This window comes from Hippopotamus amphibius, chromosome 5, assembly GCF_030028045.1.
Source record: "Hippopotamus amphibius kiboko isolate mHipAmp2 chromosome 5, mHipAmp2.hap2, whole genome shotgun sequence".
In the NCBI taxonomy this organism is placed as follows: domain Eukaryota; kingdom Metazoa; phylum Chordata; class Mammalia; order Artiodactyla; family Hippopotamidae; genus Hippopotamus; species Hippopotamus amphibius.
This window is the reverse complement of record NC_080190.1, coordinates 59,965,410-59,984,886: the sequence shown is the minus strand read 5'-3', so window position 1 is coordinate 59,984,886 and position 19,477 is coordinate 59,965,410. Positions and strand designations below refer to the sequence as shown.

Sequence of the window (19,477 nt, the reverse complement as noted above, 5' to 3'; positions counted from 1 at the left end):
TTCTGAACCTTGGGGACCAACAGATGCTTCCTGAATGAATGAGTTTCCCTCCAGTGACCAACTGCAAACAAGATGTTTGGACTGAAGAAATGTCCCGGGGAGGTTTTTACCCACCACTCCTTCACATCCAGGCCTTCGGATTGCACTGGTGTGTGTGCAAGTGCACGCAAGCACGTGCGTGTGTGGCTATCTGGGGAAGGTGAAGAGCCCAGACCCCCGTGTACATCTCTGAGCCTGGGACAGGCTCTCACCGCCCTACCTTGTTGTGATACTGCAGCATCTGAGTGATGATTCTTATCTTCGGGTGGTAGTTCTTTATGGAGATGACTCTGAAACAGAAAAGAATGAAAGCTTGAGCCAGGGTCTGTCTCATCCTTGGAGTCTGATGGGAAGATTAATTCGATTACATCCAAATGGAGTGAACGTGGGGCCAGCGGCCTAGGCCTTCAGAGGGATTGCAGGCACTGGGCCAAGTTAAACTGTGTTTCCACCACCATACCCTGCAGCCGTGTGACAAGGAAAGCACAGAATGGCCACAGACCGTGTCCTAGGCATGAAAGAAGAGAGAGGGCCCCGTGGTGCCTTGGTGATGGCGTGTGTGCACCGGGCATGGGGTTCCGGAGCCAGGGTCACGGGCTTATTGCCCACATAGACATCTAAATAAGATAAGCTCAACTCAAGGGGCCAACGGAGGTTTGCCATCTCACATACCCCAGGGAGGAGCCCAGAAACGATTTGCTCTGAATCCAATACTCCAAGTTAACAAGATGAGACAACGTGACAAATCACACAAGCAGCCTGACACATGATTCTAATTGTCACGCACACATGGCCACTCTCACAAAAATGATTTCTGAACAGGGCTCTTAGGATGGGATCCATGACTCAGCCTGTGATAGCTAATAGCATCTAAATGATGACTTTGATGCTGGTTACAGATAAGTGTCAAGGCCTTGGGGAGGTCATGGGCTGGCGGAAAATTCCCCCAAACTGCTCTCAGTCCATACTTACTATTAAGGGCTGCCAGCCCCTACCCCAACCTTCCCTCCTGTTCCCCACAACAATCACTGTGCTGAAAGGGGAGGGGCTGGGAACAGAGGAGCAGAAACACCTGCATTCCAGTCCCAGCTGTTATACTCACAAACTGGGTGACCTTCAGGAAATCCCTGGACTCTCTGTGACTGTTTCCTCATCTGGACATTGGGGGCAACAGTACCTGCTTTATGTATTTCGCAGGCTTGGTATGAGCAGCACAGGAAAAACCAGATGTGAAAATGCTTTGAAATCATTAAAAGCTCTCTCCACGTGTAAGTTATGGTTTTTGTCATTACCGACTCTGTCAGAGGTGACATTGTACATTTCCTCCTGTGACAAGGAAGGCTGAAGAATGGAATTCCACAGTAAGGCCCACCTCCTAAGCCTAATCAGAAATGCAAGTGCATTTATCACGACCACCCCCACAAACGTCCCACCAGGAAACGTTCTGTGCTGCATCCCTTTTTGTGCAAAGATGGAGAGAAGGCAGCCAGGGAGCAGCTTTGTCCGAATAGCTATCACTTGGGAGTTCAGGAAATGGATCACGCAGAAGCCTCTCCCTGCACAAATTCACCCTGGGCTTTTGCACTTGAAGGATTTCATTTTATTTTTGAAAAAGTGTTGTGTTGGCCCATGCTTATAACTCAAGGACTTTGAGCCTCTGTCAGCCCTTGGAATTCAGTTCACAGCATCAGCCAGTTTTCTGCATTAGCTCATTTCAAATGGATCTTTGACATTTTAATTTCAGAAGGGGCAGATTGGTCTCATTAAACTAAGGGGGAAGGAGGATTATACAAATAAGGGAAAGACAGAGCCCATTTTTTAACCCTGAGTTTCCCATTTCCTTTTGCTGCCTGGGCCTTCGTTCTGATTCCATTAATGAATGGCTTAATCACATTTCTGATACTACCTTTGTTCAGTCATTTTTATGCCTTGGCATCATGCCAATCACCCAGGTACCTTGTATGTCTTCATATTAACCCTATTGTAGTCAGGGCTTAAATCAAATATTGTGATTAAGAGAAATGCCCACTTCAAAGCACTTATCATTTCAATTATTTACTTAAAAAAATTGAAGCTTCATCTTCTTTTGGTTTTCCATTTGAAATTTTGAAAATAAGGTTCCTGAAAAGCTACATTTTTATCACTTCAAATGACACAAAAAATGTGAAGCATAGAAATCCTAGTTCAAGGACAGGGCCAACTGAGGTACCCTAAGCTGGGGCTCTGACTAGTTAGGGGATGGGCCCAGGTGTGGAAGCAGGTCCCTGCAGCCTGGCAAGCCCAGTGCTTACAAGAATTCATGCATCCACTCTCTTAAGATGACTACACTAAGCATACTGCCGAAGACAAGTGAGTAGAAAGAGAACATTGGTCCAGATGTTGCTTGCCAGACACAAGGACTGGATGCTGCGTGGAGGATGTGCTCCAGAGGAATTCCACCCCCCTCACTGATGGGAAAGCTCATGTCCCTTGGGGCCACTGAGTAAAAGCAAAGCAAAGGAGATGTGAGCATTGCAACAGTGCAAAGGCAACTTCCCTACCCTCTGCCTCAGGTGAATTCCCAGGACATTGTAAACCAAGCGGCAGGGAGAGGGGATTCTTGGTCTAGACCCAAAGGATGGCTGTTCACAATTAGGCAAGAATTCCTGGGAATCAAGTGGGAGTGAAACGTTTTCTCTTGGTTCCTCTCTTCTCCAGAGGGTTCTCTTTATTATCCCCGCCCAGCTCTCTTAACTATCCTGAACTTTATGCTGCAGGAGAGAAGAATCCAAAAGGGCTTTAACTATGTGGAGCAGAATATCTTAACTTTCTAGTTATTTCATCGTCCTAAGATGTCTGGAACATGGGTCTATAGAAAGAACAAAAACAGAACAATTTTCTCCTGAAATGAGAAAACAATAAGCAGTAGGAGTTGGCCACAGTATGGCCTTCAATGGGCCCCGCCCATTTACAAGGAAAGCACTGGGCAGTGTTTTCCAAAAAGCGACCCCCACAGCCCCCATTTCTGCCAGATGTTCTGTAAAAAAAAAAAAAGTGGGGGGAGGGGACTTGTCGTCAAATAGGTTTGAGAAACTCTCTACAGAACATTATCTTAGAAATTCATGTTAGTATTCAAAGCACCGAGGAGGCTTTCAGTGAAGAAAACTATTTCATTTGACGGAACTGGTTGAAACAAGCTAATTGGTTAACAAACCCCTGTTTGTGGGAGATATCAATCAATGTGCTGTAGACACACCTGGAAAGCTCTAACTTAGGGCTCCTCAACCTTGGCACTACTGACATTTGGGCCCAGCTAATTCTCTGCTGTGGGGGGCAGTCTTGTGCATCGTAGGATGTTGAGCTCTAACCCTGGCCTCTACCCACCAAACTTGAGCAGCACTGTCCCCTAACTAGGACAATCAAGAACAGCTCCAGACAGTCCAAAATGTCCCCTGGGAACGAAACTGTTTACAGTTCAGATCTCGCCGGCCCACTCCCCCTCAGGGAACGTGGTACCTTAGTTCAGGCCTACTCCCAATGAAATCTATCTTTCCTTTGCTAGTCCTCCACCCCAAGACTGGCTGTGAGCCCCCAAGCGCTTGCGTTTTAAGGATGAGCTTTCAGTGGACGATGCCTGGGTCATTGTCCTCTGCACCCACCACAGCCTCAGGTCAACCCACCCTGGGCCTGTGCAGGTGGCTAATTGTAGGGTAGCTAATAAGGAAGAAGGTCCCACAGAGACAGGGCTCTGCAGAGGACCCAACAGGACAGCAAGCGGCCACAGAGCACCCAGCCCCGAGCCTTCCCTGCACCCCCTCCCCGAGGTTACCTCATGATGTTGGAGGCATCTTCAGCATCGGGGTCTGCGCAGTACTTATTGGCAAGGATTAGGCACGCATCTGCTGACTCTATCTAAGACACCAAAAGGAAAATCACAGAACACAAACATATAAATAGCCATGCTTGGCTGCAGTCTCTCTCTGTTGACAGCTCTGGGGGAACCTGGTGCTTTGCAAGAAAAGAAAAAAATAATAATCCTGAGAGATTATAGTTTTTGTCAAAAGTGTAGGTTGCAGTTTCTTGTTATGGTATAAACACTTCATCTTGTTGCTATTGGAGAGGACACCATGTAACTCGGTAATTACACTTCTCATTTTGCATAGCCTCTTACATGTAAGCTTTCCTGATTTCTTGAGATAGCAATTAATTAAGCCTCTCAGTCCCCTCTCCACCTCCTTTCCCCACCATCTGCCCCATCGTCCTAACTTTTCCAGTCGGGAAATGGCGTTAGATGGGCTAAACCCTTTCGCTCAGGCTACCAAGTTAACTGAGTTGTTGGGGATTCAGAAATTTAGACTCCAAAGTCCTTCATCTAACCTTTTTTTCCAGTGTGGAATAAGAGGAAATGAGAGCCCTAACTCAGATAACAGCTCAGTACTGTTTAGTATTCAATTAGCATTCAGATATTCAAAAGACAACAAATCTATGTGTATGGAATGATGTGCTACAGATGACCTCAAAATACAGCCTGACTTATCTAAACATGTGCCAACAGAGACTTATTCCTTTGAGGGGATCACGAGCGGTGCTAAGAATTGCTTGTAATCTAGACATAATTTGGATCATGTCTGGATAATATTAAGATTAACTGGGCTCTGTAAGCCTAAGAATTCCCATGCTGGCTCAGGTCTGTCCTACTTGGCATGTTGTACTTATAACAGACCATTCCTGCATTTGGTGGGGCATGGTTTCCTCCACGGTATGTCACAAACTGTCTCAAGTTTTCTTTCTTTCATAAAGCAAAGAATTTACCCAAATCCTTTTGGCTTATTCATGTTTGCCAATTACATTATTTACTGCATTATGTGGTGACCACAGTAAGCATTTAGATGTCAGTGGATTCAAAATATTAATCTATATCCACTGGCATGCAAATGTTGAATGTGCTTACAAAATCTATATAAAATGAGTAAAGTAGCAGATGCCATTTTGCTGTATCCCTTTCCCTTTTAAACCTTAGGTATGCTTTATAAGAACAGTCTTAGTAGGTTCTAGAAAGAAAGATTAGCCCATTACCAAGTGCCATCAGATACCTGCGTGTTTAGTTTTGTACCTTTAGTCCTTGGTGAGGAAAAAAAGGAAGCTCAAAGTGCTGTATGGCTTGGGTAAACTTTATTTTATACTTTATCCTTAATGTTCCTTTCTTTTTTGATTTTTGAAACTCAGAATATTTATTTAAGCCCTGAGCCTCTCAGGGTGACCAAGAGTTTCATTTCCACAAAATGAAAGTTGGACTATATGATATCCATGAGGGTGAGTCAAAAATTATCTGCACTCTGGCTGTAGAATTTATTTTAATTAACTTTTAGAAAAGACAAATACGTCACTTTTCGACAATCTCTTTGCTTTTTAATACACTTTGTCCATCTGTCAACAAGCTTTCGTATTCCCTCATTAAAAAATGTTTTAGGCTGAGCTGCGAGCCACGATTGCACCACTGTTCTCACTTCCCCATCAGAAGTGAATCCTCGCCCTTACAGGGCTGCTTAATGTTCCTTTCTGATGTAAACAACACGTTTCAGAGCTATACTGAGTCCAATTTAAGTATTCAAAATGGGAATTACTTGATTGCTATGTTATGTATGAGACCACTGAGACCATACAACTGGTCTACCTGCTTAAGCAGTGCTGATATTGAGGGAACTAGTCATGTCTAGCATGTTACGTACAACTAGTCCACATGTGGAATGCTTATAGGTGGTCCACCGTGTGCCAGCAAAACAAAGTCCTAGGACCAGTGCAAGGGTGATACCAAGGTTGGTAGTATCTGACTTATCTCATTAGGGGTTTGGAGGTGACTCTTGGTCACCCTGAGAGGCATGTTCCCTCACCACAGAGTCACACCCTCCACTAGATGGAGTAAAAGCAGAAGTCACTTCTTCCTTCTTACCTTGACTCTGGCAAGATCGTGTGGATTGAGGACTGAACCCTGATAAAATTCCACCTGAGTAAAATGTCGTTTGAACAGAGCTTCAAGCTCCAGGTTAGGGGAAATGCTGTACAGGGAAAGAGGAAACAGCTGTTAATATAACAGATTCAGGTATTCAGCCTCCATAGCCTCCCTTCCCTCCAATTTCCACAGTGAGAAATCTGGGAAAAAGGCTTTCATCTTCAAAGCAGCTCCCTTTCTTGCCATAAATAAGAGGTTCGCACTCAACAGAAGTAAAACCCCAGTCCAACTGAAAACCAAAACCAGGACCAAGTTAAAATGAAGAGGTTCGTAACCATTGCAGAGTCTGAGGCATATGGGACAAAATGTCTTCAACTTCCTGATGAATGGAGTCCCTATTTCATGAATGGAGAGCTGAGGCTGTGACATCAGGGATTAGCCAAAGGTCTTCCTGGCAGAGCCTCCTGCTGTACCTTCCATCAAAAGCCGTGTCCCTGCTTTTCCACCTCATGGACTTTTCACCCCCCAGGGCCCTGATCAAAAAACATCACTTCTGAGCAGCCACACACAGAGTTAATCCACTCTCAGTATCATTCTTGATTTAGCACGTGTACACTATTCATCATTCTTGGTGCTGAGCTACACAGCCATCTTTCCCATCTCAGGGCAAGGATTAAAACACTGGTTGACCTGTCCATTCATTTATTATTTCTGCAGAGATGAAAAATACCTACTTTCTGTTAGGTAGTGTGCTAGACCCTGGGAGATGACAGTGAGAACCTACTAGGTGGCAAGGACTGAGTTTATCAACACTTGCCTAGCACTTATGTAGTACTTAGTGATGATAATAACTGCTAATGTTCTTGAGCATTTACTGTGTGGCAAGCACCATCCTAAGCACTTGACAAGTATTAACTAATTTAAACCTCAAAACAACTCTAGAGGAAGGTATGTTATTAACCCAAAGCTTCGAGAGGTTAATTAACTGGGCCATGGACAACAAGGCTGACACTGATAGATGCTGTGGACACAAAGGTGAATCCTAGCAACTGAAGTGTTAGCAGCCAGCTTGTTGATTCAGACTAAAGCAGCCGGTGAGAAAAAAGAAGCTGCCTACGCAAATCCAGCCAGACTTCCCAATCCATTACAAGTCGGGCCTCCTTCAGGAAGCCTGCTTGCCCTGGAAATGCAAGGAGTGGTCATCTCTCCCTGATACGGATGCCCCACGTGATTCTGCCACTTGATTCAACTGACATCAGTTTGTTACTAAAAGAGCCATGTTGTGCTCTAATTGTTGCACATATGCTCATCCTTTTTTTATTTTTATTTTTTTTTAAGTTTTTGTAAATTTATTTATTTATTTATTGGCTGTGTTGGGTCTTCGTTGCTGCACACAAGGCTTTGTCTAGTTGAGGTGAGCAGGGGCTACTCTTCGTTGTGGTGCATGGGCTCCTCATTGCCGTGGCTTCTCTTGTTGTGGAGCATGAGGTCTAGGTGCTTGGGCTTTGATAGCTGTGGCACACAGGCTCAATAATTGTGGTGCATGGGCTTAGTTGTTCCACAGCATGTGGGATCTTCCTGGAACAGGTATTGAACCCGTGACCCCTGCATTGGCAGGCGGATTCTTAACCACTGCCCATATATGCTCATCTTGAAATGCCCAAACAAGATGAAGGCAGAACCTATACTACACTTGTGCTGAACCTTCCAAGTGCTCAGCAGAGGATGGGCCCCACAGCTGGTCATCAGTGGCTAAGCAGTGAATTGCATCTGTGAGTTCTGCTCCTGTGCCCATGGCCTGGTCGGTCTTTTCAGAACTTGGAAAAGTCAGTGCTAAGAAGAAAAATGTCGGTACTCAAACATGGCGGCCAGTTTCACATTCACAAATGCCGAAAGGAAGGAGATGCACAGGCTAGCTATGGTGAGGTCAGCCTCTGTGGGGTCTCAGAGTAGGACTGAGTCCTGGGTGGTCAACCTCACGTGGAGCCAACAACATGTGACCTTTGCCCCTTGGCAATGTGAGGCTAAGACTGACCCCATGATGGCCCCATCTCCATAAAAGAAGGAGAGGGTGCCACGCATGTCAACATGCCTGCATCCCCCAATGCTCCATCCCTATGGCAGACGACCTTTCACTGAAGTGGGGATCAGGCAAAGACTCTCAACAGCACTAAGTGGAGGGGAGGTATCTTGCTTTCCTCACCTGTAAAACAAAATTGGTAAGATCTACCTCCTAAGTTCATTGTGCAGCCTAATGTACTATCTCTCTCATGATAACAGCTAACATTTATTGAGCACTTACTGTGTGCCTGATTCTGCTCTGTATACCTGGAATGGATTACTTCTTTTCATTCTCACAATAGCCCGAGAAGGTAGGTAGAAACCATTTTGATCTCCCCATCTTATGGATGTGGAAACTGAGGCCCAGGGAGGTTAACTTGTTCAGTACTTGGTTGAGTCAGGAGTCAGAGTGTACATTGAGTTGAGCATGTACTTTTACTCCCTCTGTTGATTTAAAGAGAGACTGTGGTGACCAGCACTGTGTCCTACACTGCAGGCTCCTAGGAACGGCAGTTGTTGTTCCTGTCCTTGTTCCCTTGACCCTGCTTCCTCTCATGTCTGTGTTCTGCTCTGTCACTGTGTCAGTCCTGAACTCATAACGAATCCACACCGTACAGCTAACCATCCACACCAGACACTGTGGACACACTTGGATCGCACAGATCCAGACGGCTGAGGGGACAGTGATGACGTTCTGACCCATAACGAACCCCACTGTCATTGGCCAGAATCACTTCCACAGAGACAGACGCTGCTCTTATTCACTGAACGAGCGCATTGCTTCCTTTCCATCAGTTCCAGAACGTCCTCTCCAATGAGCCCAGCGGGGATCGTGGCTGATTCAACTCTGCCCTGCTCCCAAATGCTGCCCCACATCACCTCTCCTACAGAAACTTGGGGAGTCCCTCCTGCAGTGCCTGGTTGGGCGGAGGGTCTCGAAACAGCAGGGGCCTCTTACTTGTGAAGAAAGACGATCTCCACGTTGACATCGTCCCGGTCCTTGTGCAGAAAGTCCTTCAGGAAGTTGGAAACGCTCTCCAGCGTGATGTGTCCACAGACCACAATGTGCCTGGGTGGGAGAGGTCAGTTAGATGAGGCCAGCCCAGCGACGCCCCGGCACCCACCCCCGACCAGACAGCAGAAGCGCACAGCTGCAGGGAAGCATCTGTCTCCGAGGAGGAGGCGGCTCAGTGAAGCCCAGCTCCCCTCCCTAGAGGGCTGTGAGGCAAAGCAGCAGAGCCGGAAGGTGCTCAGAGACTCCTCAGCAGAAAAGCATATGGCTTCTCACCTGATGCTGCACAAAATCCTATTAAAAGCCCAGCCGTTCGGGCAAGTGGTTTTATGCATTTAACAATAAGTGACATTATGCTTGCGCTTAAACGCTGCATTATCAAGTCCCTTGCAGATTCATATCTCTCTCCCTTTCTGCCCACAAAGCGTCCTCCCGGGAGATTTACCGAATGAGTCTTGGTTTATGACATAGAGCTTATCAGGTAATGAGATAACAAATCTTGCTGAAACGATGATTTTGTGTGTAAGAAAGCGGACTTTTATCAGGGTGGCTAATGTGCGGCTTGACACATTATGGGTTCTGCTGGCCATAAGCAGTAAAAAGGAAATTTTGCATTTTTCCGCCATAACTCCTCCGACAATGGGGGCATGTAACACTTTACAGTAAGTGAGCATTACTCAGGGCTAAATGGGGATGGGACACCTATGGAATCTGAGTTCGTGCCGCAGGCAGGCTGTGCATCCCCAGACAGCTGCTTCCTTAGGGTGCCTGGGATTTCCATGAGAGACAAAGGAATTTACCTCAAGATGGGGAGAAAAGCTAGGAAGGGATGAGGATGGAATTGCTTGCCTTTGTTTCGGGGTGGTTTGGACTTCTGTTTCTGGAGATGGTGGCTCCCCCTGAGGAGATGAGCCCATCTTCCAGGACTACTGGAAGGAAGAACAGTGCCCCCCAACATCTTTGGGCTCCTGGACCAATCTGACTTTGACACTGTTTGTTGTATATGATGCTCAGTCAGGAGTAAGCTCTTCGGTGCAAGAGTTAGCCCCGTGACTGACTGTGGAGATGAAAGCCATTGGCTTCTAGTAAAGAGGCTGTAGCAAAAGGCTCAGCCCAGGTCCCTGTGCCCCTCAGGCTGACAGTGACAGAGGCTGACTCCCTGGCTGGGCTCTGAGGTATGGGCAGGTGGTGCACATGAAACACAGTAATTTTGTGGGAGAAATTTAGAATGGCCAGGCCCCTTGCACTTCATAATTGCTCTGTACACACTGCAATAAGGCAGAAAGGCTCACTGGCTGGAGGCAGCTCCTAAGAGGAGGCAGCGATGATTGCTTATGTGATGTTCCATTAGATGCCATTACAAGAGCCTGCCCTTTCGGTGTAATTTGGTGCTTGACTAAGTATGTGAGAATAATGCAGTAAACTCATTGGTGAAAGGATAATGATGCAGAACAAAGAGTAAATCAATAATATGCACAATGCAGTTAATAATATCACCATCACGGACTGTTATTGTCACGGTGCTGCGCTTAGCGATCGGGCAAGTGGAGGCCCTTGGGGGTGGGCGGGATGTCAGTGGGCTCCCTCAGAAGAGATATTTTAATATAATCACTTTGCTCTCAAGCCAATATACCTGCTAGGTTAAGGGAGATCCCTTGGCCACTGATCCAAAATTTATGCCCTCAAACCCATATGACTAACTCCCAGCCGAAACACACAGTATGGTCAGAATACACAATGTAGATAGAACAACTGGACTGTATACATTTTCATCAGGTCATATCTTAAAGTGTTTCTTGTGGCGAATGTGCATTTATATGGACAAAACAGGCTGCAAATGAATATGCACGTTCTGAATAAGATTTCTGATTCTGAACTTGCCAAGTATGTTCAGAGAGTGACTGAGAAACAGTATTTCCCCCCTGATATCTGACCTCTCCACAAATGACAGTGGGGCTGTTTGGGGCGATTCTAATGCTTTCTGCCTACAAACTTCTGTGAATGAGAACAAGGCCAGCATGAATCCAATGTAGAGGCACCTCTGTAGGACAGATGTGTGATTGGGACTCTTCCTGAAAGTAAGCCAGATTGGATTCCCTGCTCTGCCACCAAGGATGTGTGTGATTCGGGGCAAGCAACTTCTCTCCACTCAATCGATGAGGGAGCTGAGAGGTTAACACTACCCATGCAGCCTCCTGCACCAAGCACTGCAAAGCTCAAAGTTCTATACCAGCACAAGCCTGGTTATCATTCAGAGCTGGACTCAAATCAATGATAGGTCCAGGGAAATGCCAGAACATTCATCCTTCCTATCCTGTTCGCAAAGAACTGAATGAACATCTGCCAGCCTTCCTTCTTCCTCTTCTGAGATCATTCATCTCCAGGACAGATGTGTGAGAAGCGGAGGGGAAGGAGATGAGTCCACCCTCTCAGCCTTGAATCAAAGACTCAGCCAGCTGATTTATTCAGCCTTAGAAAGAGGCAGGGTTCTCTTAGTTGAAAATGTGCTGGGTACATATAAAATATATTCCAATGCAATCAATATTATCCTTTAAGCCTTTAATTAGCTTTCACTTCTCTTAAGAAGTAGACAAATGTTGGCAGGAGAGGGGAGAAAAAAAGGATTGACTTTCCTCATTTGGTGCTAGCCGTCCAATACTATTCTAGACAATTGAAAATATATATCTTTAAGCTACAGCATGATTTCTGAGGTGGAGAGCAGTCTTTATCAAAAAGGAAGAAAAAAAATCTGCCTTCAACGTAATTGGTATTTTTGCTCAGAAAAAGCGAGATTGATTGAAAGCAGATTGCCTCCTTGCCCAAGAAGAGTTATTAGGTACATTATCATGGCAACCTTGGAGAACCCGTATTGTTTCAATCTGTCCTCTAACTGATTTGAAGATTTACGGCTTCCCCCTTTTGTGCCAATAATCATTTCCCTCCATTTTGTTTTCCATACAGTGGAAGTTATCAAGGAGCCCACATATTGAAAATGTTTGAATGCAGTTAGAATTGATGGATGGCAAGAAGCTGCCTCTCTAACTCAGCGTCTGCATTAGAAGATCTGCTTCCACTGGCCCTTATCTAAGGGAGCGCTAGAGGCCCTGCAGGAGTGCAAGGAATGTAGGGTGAAAGGGGAAATGTTATTTTCCAGAAATATTTTCAGGACTCTTGAAAATTCCAGGGGCAATGGTTTGAGGAAGGCTATTATTGCTGGGAGAAGAAAAGCAGAATTTCTCACATCTTCAGTGATTGAAAATATAATTGAAAATATTCTAAGATTGAGAGCAGGGAGTACCCTCCTTGGAAGCAGAGTCACGGTTGCTCACAGGGCCTGATTTGAAGAATGCCAAAAAGATCCTCACCCAAAATTATCTCTGTTGGGTTCCTTGACACCTACAAATCTGCCATGTGAGATTCATACTTTGATAGCCCTGTGTTACTTCAGCTCAGACACTAAATAACTAAATAGTCTTGGGCAAGGTACCAACTCTGCATTTTACAACTATAATGTCAGAGTCTCCAAGGGGCTGGGGCTAGTACCTGATTCATGAGGTTATCCTGAGGATTTATTTAAATAGATAATACATGTGAAGGGCCTAGTGAAGAGTCTGGGCCACTGCAAGCATGATTATATGGTAGGATTCATGTGAGATTTGTAAATCAGGATGTAACAGATAGAAAGTGCTCTATGGCTCCTGGAGTCGCACCTGACCCTCAGACAACCCTGTGTTCCTACTATCTGCATCTTTTCAGATAACCTCTCTGAACCGCAACTTCCTTAAGTCATGTGCCTGATATTCCACAGCAGGTAAAGTGATTTGCCCAGGATGTGGTCCAGGTCTCAGACTCTAATTCTCACAAAGACAAAGGTGATGAAGTGGAGAGAGCAGAGGTTCAGTTATTTCAGCTTCTGCTCCTTCATGACAGACAGGGCTGGGCCAACATGAGGTCCTCTCAGACACATGGTGGAGGGGATGTTGGAGGGTCCTCCCTGGGCCAGGAGAGAGGCCCTCATCACTCTGTGGTATCACTAGATTCTAGCTGCATCTAGTCAGCCAGGCCAGCAAGCTCAAGACAGCAAAGCCTGACTGACAACAGAATCTCTAAACCAAGTTTTTAACTGAAGCCACACAATTTGGCAAGCCAAAGGGCTGCAAGGTGATGTAAACGTCCATTTTAGACATATGCCATGTCCAGCCCAAGGGTCCACAAGATAACAAAAATCTAAAAGATTCATTGACAACTGAGAAGATTTAGGAAAGTTAGCTATGAAGGGCTCTAATGCTCTTGCCATCTGTGGCTCTGGATTTGGACTTTTTGAGACTACGCATAATCTTAATGATGGATGTCTACATGGCCATTCGGTTTGTGAAGATGGCTAACAAACCTAAATCAATAACCATTTCTGATGTGATGGCCTTTTGGGTTTTTTAAAGTTCTCTCAAGTCCTGTGAACAACTCTTTCTTGGGATAAACTAACTTTAATGGCTTGGATTAAAAGATCCATCTCAGACACATGAGGAAGCATCTTAAATGCCAAAATAGTAGCCGATGGCATTTTGTGGGAAGGAGTTACTCATCCAGGGTAAGCAAGCATGCCTGGTTTGGGTAAGGACTCCAGAAACATGGGATGGAGTGAATTAGGAGGGGGTAACACTAGTGTGTCATGGGGCTGGCTTGGCATCAAGGCGGTTGAGTGTGACTTAATCAGAAGACTTATGCTTGACTGTTAGGAACTCTATCAGGATCACCAGAAAGCTGCCAATTGCTTATTTCATGACTACATCTTCACTAAATACACACGGGTGTGCCCCTCCCATTATTAACCACCTCCACTTCCAGAACGAAATCCCACACATGACCCTCCACCCCTCGACTCCCTTCTTGGAGGTGGGCCGGCAATGCCGGCACGCCCCAGTTGAGATGGAACTTCAGGTTCGGAGCTCTATTCCACCGGTGTCTTTCCGAGTGGATCACTTAGGGGACCTGACTTATGGCAGGAGGTGTAAGAGGAGGACAGAGAGGGGTCTCCCAGATAAAGGTTCCCAAGGTCCCAGCGAATGAGGCATCCAGAGATCCACTGAGGTGGAGTGTGGCTCAGTGAGGACTAAGATCTACACACTAAAAAAGACTCTGGTAATGTTTCTTAAAGCCAGTGGCCTTTGAAAAAGAGATCTGTGACAAAGATAGGCTCCCATCCACGTTCTCACATTCTTCTTAGTCTTAGGATGGCCCTTTATGAATGTTTAGTCTAGTGTCTGCATTATTTTGATATGGAAACTGAGGTCCAGAGATCAGTGCAAGGTGAATGCCAGAGCAAGGGCAGACCTACTCCATCAGTTTGATGCCTTATAAACTGAAGCAGCTGGTACCCCTGGAAGGAGCCTGGGCGAGGAATAAGGAGACTGGGGAGTAGGGGGGTGGCGGTCCTGTGTGACCCGTGGCCAGTCACTAGAAAATTAAGAGACGCAGACTGACAGGGCTGCACCCACAGACGCTGATGAACCCTCTCTCCGTGTTCCAGTTCTCTGCCCCCACCCTGGTTCACACCACCCTATCTTGTCTAGACATCTGCAATAGCTTCCTAATTCAGTACCCTGTTTACTCTCCTTCCCCCAGCCCCCCAAAAACCTAAAGAGTGAGGACTAAGGCAAATCCAACTGCATCACGTCCCACAAGGGCAGGGGATCTCTCTTTAGCTCAGCCTCACTCTAGGAAGACAGTGTAAAATGCACAGCTCTGGGCTGTTTATTTTTAAAGATACTATATCCATTTTTACTTGAACAAGTATAAAGAACTTAAAAAACCCATAGCTATCCTGTCACAATAAATCATACAGAGTAAATTGAAAATCCTATACAGCTTTCCCTGAATACATCGTGCTCACTTTGTCAAAGAGGTAGATGAAATGTGGCATATATTGATCTAGATGTCTCTGTAAAACTATAATATTTATATCAAATACATATGCTAGAATCTTTTCTGTCTCTCTGCTGAGCTTTCTAATCATGCTCTCCTCGTCCTACCTCTCACCCCCAGTGCCTCCCACTATTGGAAACTGCGTCTGATGGGAATGAATTTTAAGAAGGACTTGTCAAGGGAATTCAGCAGCATTTTATCACATAGAAAGCAGAGCAGGGGTGACAAAAGACCCCACAACCCAAGTCACACAGTGGTCAGTACTCAAAGTTCACGTTGTCCCTCCCAGGTTGAACTGAAATCATTCAGGGTCTATATAACTCTCTCTCCAAGACTCTCTCATGCAGGCTGAGATTCAGGAAGACTCTGGGCTCTATATTCTGTCTCACCTTGTAGTGCTTTTTGTGGTTGCTTCATCAGGCAGCTTTTGCTGATTTGGGGCATGTCCTTTAGAGCAACTGTTACCCAGGTTTTTTCCCTTAAGGCTCATGATCCCACTGCCCAAAGGAAGAAAGCTAATCCTGCCTTCCCACTGCCTCTGGTACCTAGAGCCAGTCCCAAAGGAACAGCCTTCCACATGGGGTGATCATCTTCAGCAAACAAAAGCTAACTCCAGGCTGTGTGGTCCCCGTCCTTCCACACCACCCTGAGACCTAGCTCAGGATCCGCAAAACTTGCCGGGCTGTCAAGAACTGTCTGCTGACCAACGGACTGGTTGGCAAAGCGTGCTTGGCTTGGACACCCTATGTCATCGGAAGTGTAGAAGAAATGTTACAGTTAGATAACTGCAAGCCTGCAGATCGCTGGCTGATTCTGCCACCTCTGATCCACCACTGTGTCTCAAGTTTGTGAGAGAACAGTACACGTAAAGAGGACAAAAATGTAAACAAAACAATTGTGAGGGTGCATGGAGCTCACGATCCCAAACCCTGGTTTTAACTATTTCCTGTTAAAACAGATGAAAAAACAAAAGCAAGCCAACAACCACCACCACCAAAAAACCCAATGAGGTTTGGAGATAAGATAATTGTCAACCCAGGGCCCACATCTAGTACTTTGCTAATTGAAAAGGAAGGAAATGTCTTCTCCCTCCTAGTGAGGAAGAGAATAAAGTAATCATCTTATCCAGCTGTCACCAGAGCTGTTCTGGAGGAGACAGGCTGTTTGGCTGTTTCCCTAAATGGGGGTAGAAGGCTGAGCAAATAGATCCCAACAGTGCAGCAAAGGCACCTCTGTAAAACAGAGCCCCAAGGTCAGAGGACAGACTACTCGTAGCCCCAACACTGGGATGTCCTGGCCAGACCAGAGGTTTCTGCACAAACAGAGTGCATCTCATCCTGTGCAGACGGTCAGGACCTAAACCACCCAGAGTCATCTGTATCTGTCCCTCCACCACCCCAAGTCACAATTAGACCTCCATAATGACACCAGGCACAAGAAATGATCACATCTTTTGTAGCTTGTTGCCTAAAAGGAGCCTCGGTCCAAGTCCTAAAAATAAATACAGGGAACCTCCGAGCAGGACACATTGTCTGTACTTATCAGTCCAGCATGTACCCTCCTTTCAATAGCACCTCATTTTTTTGGAAAAATTAGAATAGTTTATATTTAAATTTAAATTTTAAAATGACATCAAATTAAAGAGAGTTTAGGGTTTATAAATTAATTCATTTTTGATCTTTACTCATTGCATTTAGCTATAGAATGAAAATGAAACTGCAGTTACCTAAATGTACAGATTCTTAAAATCAGGTGTGAGATATGTTTTGGGCGCACACACACACTTTTTTTTTTTTGGACAACATCTTCAAAGCACTTGCAAAGAAAAAAGCAATGATCAGGACCACGGTGAGGTCCCAGGGCTCTGGTTGTCTAGAATGGCATTCGTGATCAGATTAAGCATAAACCTAAACCTTGGCCTGGGAAAAGGATGCAGGGTGATGTGCGAAGAGGAGATGCTGACAAGCCCTGCTCCTGCTGCATGCACACATAATTAAGAAGCCACCCCTCATGTGGAGCCTGGGCTCTGTCCAACCTAAAGTACCTACAGCATCTCATTTTTAATTTGGGGAGCCACTCCTCTCCAGTTAGATATAGTCTTGGGACCTTTAATCATGGTTCCCTGCCCAAACTAGGCCGATCAGTACTTTTCAATATTAAATGGAGTGACACTAAGTCCACTGTGGGAACTGATTGGCCCTGTTGGTGAAACCCTGTAAGGACTTTCTCTGAACTTCTGCTTGCTGGATCCCAGGGCTGCTTCTCTGGCTCATCTCTGTCCTTTCTGGGATCTTCAGCTTTCCTCTGAACACCGTAAGATATTCTAACCTTCCAAAAAGAAAAATTCCTTTCTTGCTGAAGTCAGCAAGAATCAGTTTCTGTTGCCTGTACCCAAAGAACCCTAACTGTAGATTTGTTTACTTTACCTTTAGTTTCTCATTGAGTTCTCACAATAAGCCAGTATGCAAGTATTATCACCACTATTTTGGTTTTTTTTATTCTCTCTCCTCCTTCTTTCCTTTCTGCCTGGAAGAGGACTTACACAGCTTCTTAAGTAAGCAATTCCGTAACTGCCCAAATCTCATAAATCACACTGGTCATTCCTTGTGTCTCTCCCCAGCATCCTCACCCCTCTGCATTTTATCCATCCACCACTGCAGGGCTTGGTGGCCTTTGACCATTTTTAAGTAAGCCAAGCTTCTTTTGACCTGATCCTTCCAATCTCAGGTGGTTCTCTGCTTTTACAGAGAAACCCAGGCACTAAACAGCATTTTTCCTCTACCCAGATCACATCAGATCTGCCTGTTTCCACTTGGTAGTGCTGCTTCTGAACAGAAGGCACCAAGAGAAGAGAAGATGAAGGCAAAGGTCAGCTATACCCTTTGGGGGATGAAGACGGAATAGAGGGAGAATGAGTCCAAGCAAAGAAACGGTTCTTAATTTTGCCTTATAGAGGGGAGGTATGCTGGCTTTGCTGTGCACAGTGAGTCCCACCTCTTTCCCGAACACTCCTAGTAAATCATGCCTCATGGCTATAGAACATATGCTGCTGGGATTGACCCTCCCATAACAACAATCAAGTGGACACAACCTGGCCTGGATCCCTGGCCACACCCAAGGGTGCTGCCCCAGCTAGCACATGCTGCTAGCCATCCACTTTGAGTAGACCCAACACAGTAAGCCTCCGGCATCTGTTCACACACAAGTACTGGGAGGAGTCCACAGGTTCTAGAGCTTGCTAAGACGTAGGATGCCACAGAGGGACTTTGTAAGACAGAGAAAGGATCAGAACTCAAGGTGGCATCAGCAGTTCCCCTACCCTCCCAGATCTCTCTCTGCACCCCTCTTTTACTGGGTCTATCATTAGATCCATAGGTTTTCAGGTGCACAAGTCACCCCACTGTTACCTTTGCCCTAAACTACTTCAGTGGGTACATTTAACAATATGAATTATGAAATTACTTTAAGGACTGTTCCCTCTAAAATGCTCGCTGCCTTCACGATTGTTTTATACCTTCATTATTTTACTGAACAAAGTTCCTGCCAAAAGAGCATTTCATGGGAACGATGCTCCTCTGTAATCCAGCTTCTGTTTAGCGGCCACTGGCTCCTTCGATGGTTCTGACTGGTTAAAGTCTCAGGCAAGCTCCAGGAGAGCAAGAATCATCTTCTTGTTCATCCTTTCAACCACAGCACCTAGTACAGTGCCTGGAACATAACAGGGCTCAAATAATTGTTAGTTGAGCAAATATGTTGGCATGGGAGCTTTCCTAAATCTGTTCCACATACTAGCTGGCATGTGCCTTTGAGGTCAGTGGCTAAGGCCAGAGAAACTCTCACAAGGCAGGCATGCATCTATGTCTCAACATGTGTCCTTATGGGGAAGGTACAGTGAGGGAGATAAGATTGCTTTTACTGACAACCTGTGGTTTTGGGGGTGGGAGTGGGTCATTGTTATGCAATACCAGTAACAGACATGCAGGTACAGAATCAAGTTTCCACAAGTCTCACATTGCATCAGCCTCTAAAGTTTTCTCTGTTTGTTTTTAATAAAAAGAGTTACGAGACTCGGCCAGTTGGAAAGCTTCTTGGTTTATTTCAGTGTGTGATGGCAGCATCAGTGGGACGAACCCCAAATCTACTAGGAACCACTCTGCACAACTCTGGAAAGACTTCTATCAGAATGAATGGCATAGCCGGAAGACGGAAACCACAGTGCAACTTACTCTCGGATAGCTGTGTTTGTTCTTTAGATTCAGAATCTACTCAGCAAGAATTCACCCAATCGAATGCGAGGTGAAGCAGAAAGAATCTTCAGGGGTTATAATTAGAAAAGTCATATCCAGAATTTTTTTTCTTTAATGGAAGAAAGAATATTTGAGAGCAAAAGTCTAAGTCTGAATATGACTTTTTATTTTTTAAGGTACACAGTTCATCTCCCACCTACATTTCTATTCTTGTTTTCAGAACAATAGCTGGAACATTTTGATAAGTGTGTGGAAAGGAAGAGAGAG

At 45.4% G+C, this 19,477-nt stretch overlaps 1 protein-coding gene across 7 annotated transcripts in view; it reads right to left on the bottom strand.

The window, feature by feature from the left end:
• The window catches only part of KCNMA1 (potassium calcium-activated channel subfamily M alpha 1), a 707,317-nt gene that overhangs the window by 191,995 nt on the left and 495,845 nt on the right, over window positions 1-19,477 (bottom strand). For all 7 annotated transcript variants that reach the window (XM_057735193.1, XM_057735192.1, XM_057735190.1 and 4 more), the window contains exons 10-13: window positions 8,988-9,098; window positions 5,969-6,074; window positions 3,848-3,930; window positions 260-329 (exon numbers count right to left, since the gene is read on the bottom strand). In XM_057735193.1, coding sequence (XP_057591176.1) covers window positions 260-329; window positions 3,848-3,930; window positions 5,969-6,074; window positions 8,988-9,098 — 370 coding nt within the window. The remainder of the gene's footprint in view (window positions 1-259; window positions 330-3,847; window positions 3,931-5,968; window positions 6,075-8,987; window positions 9,099-19,477) is intronic.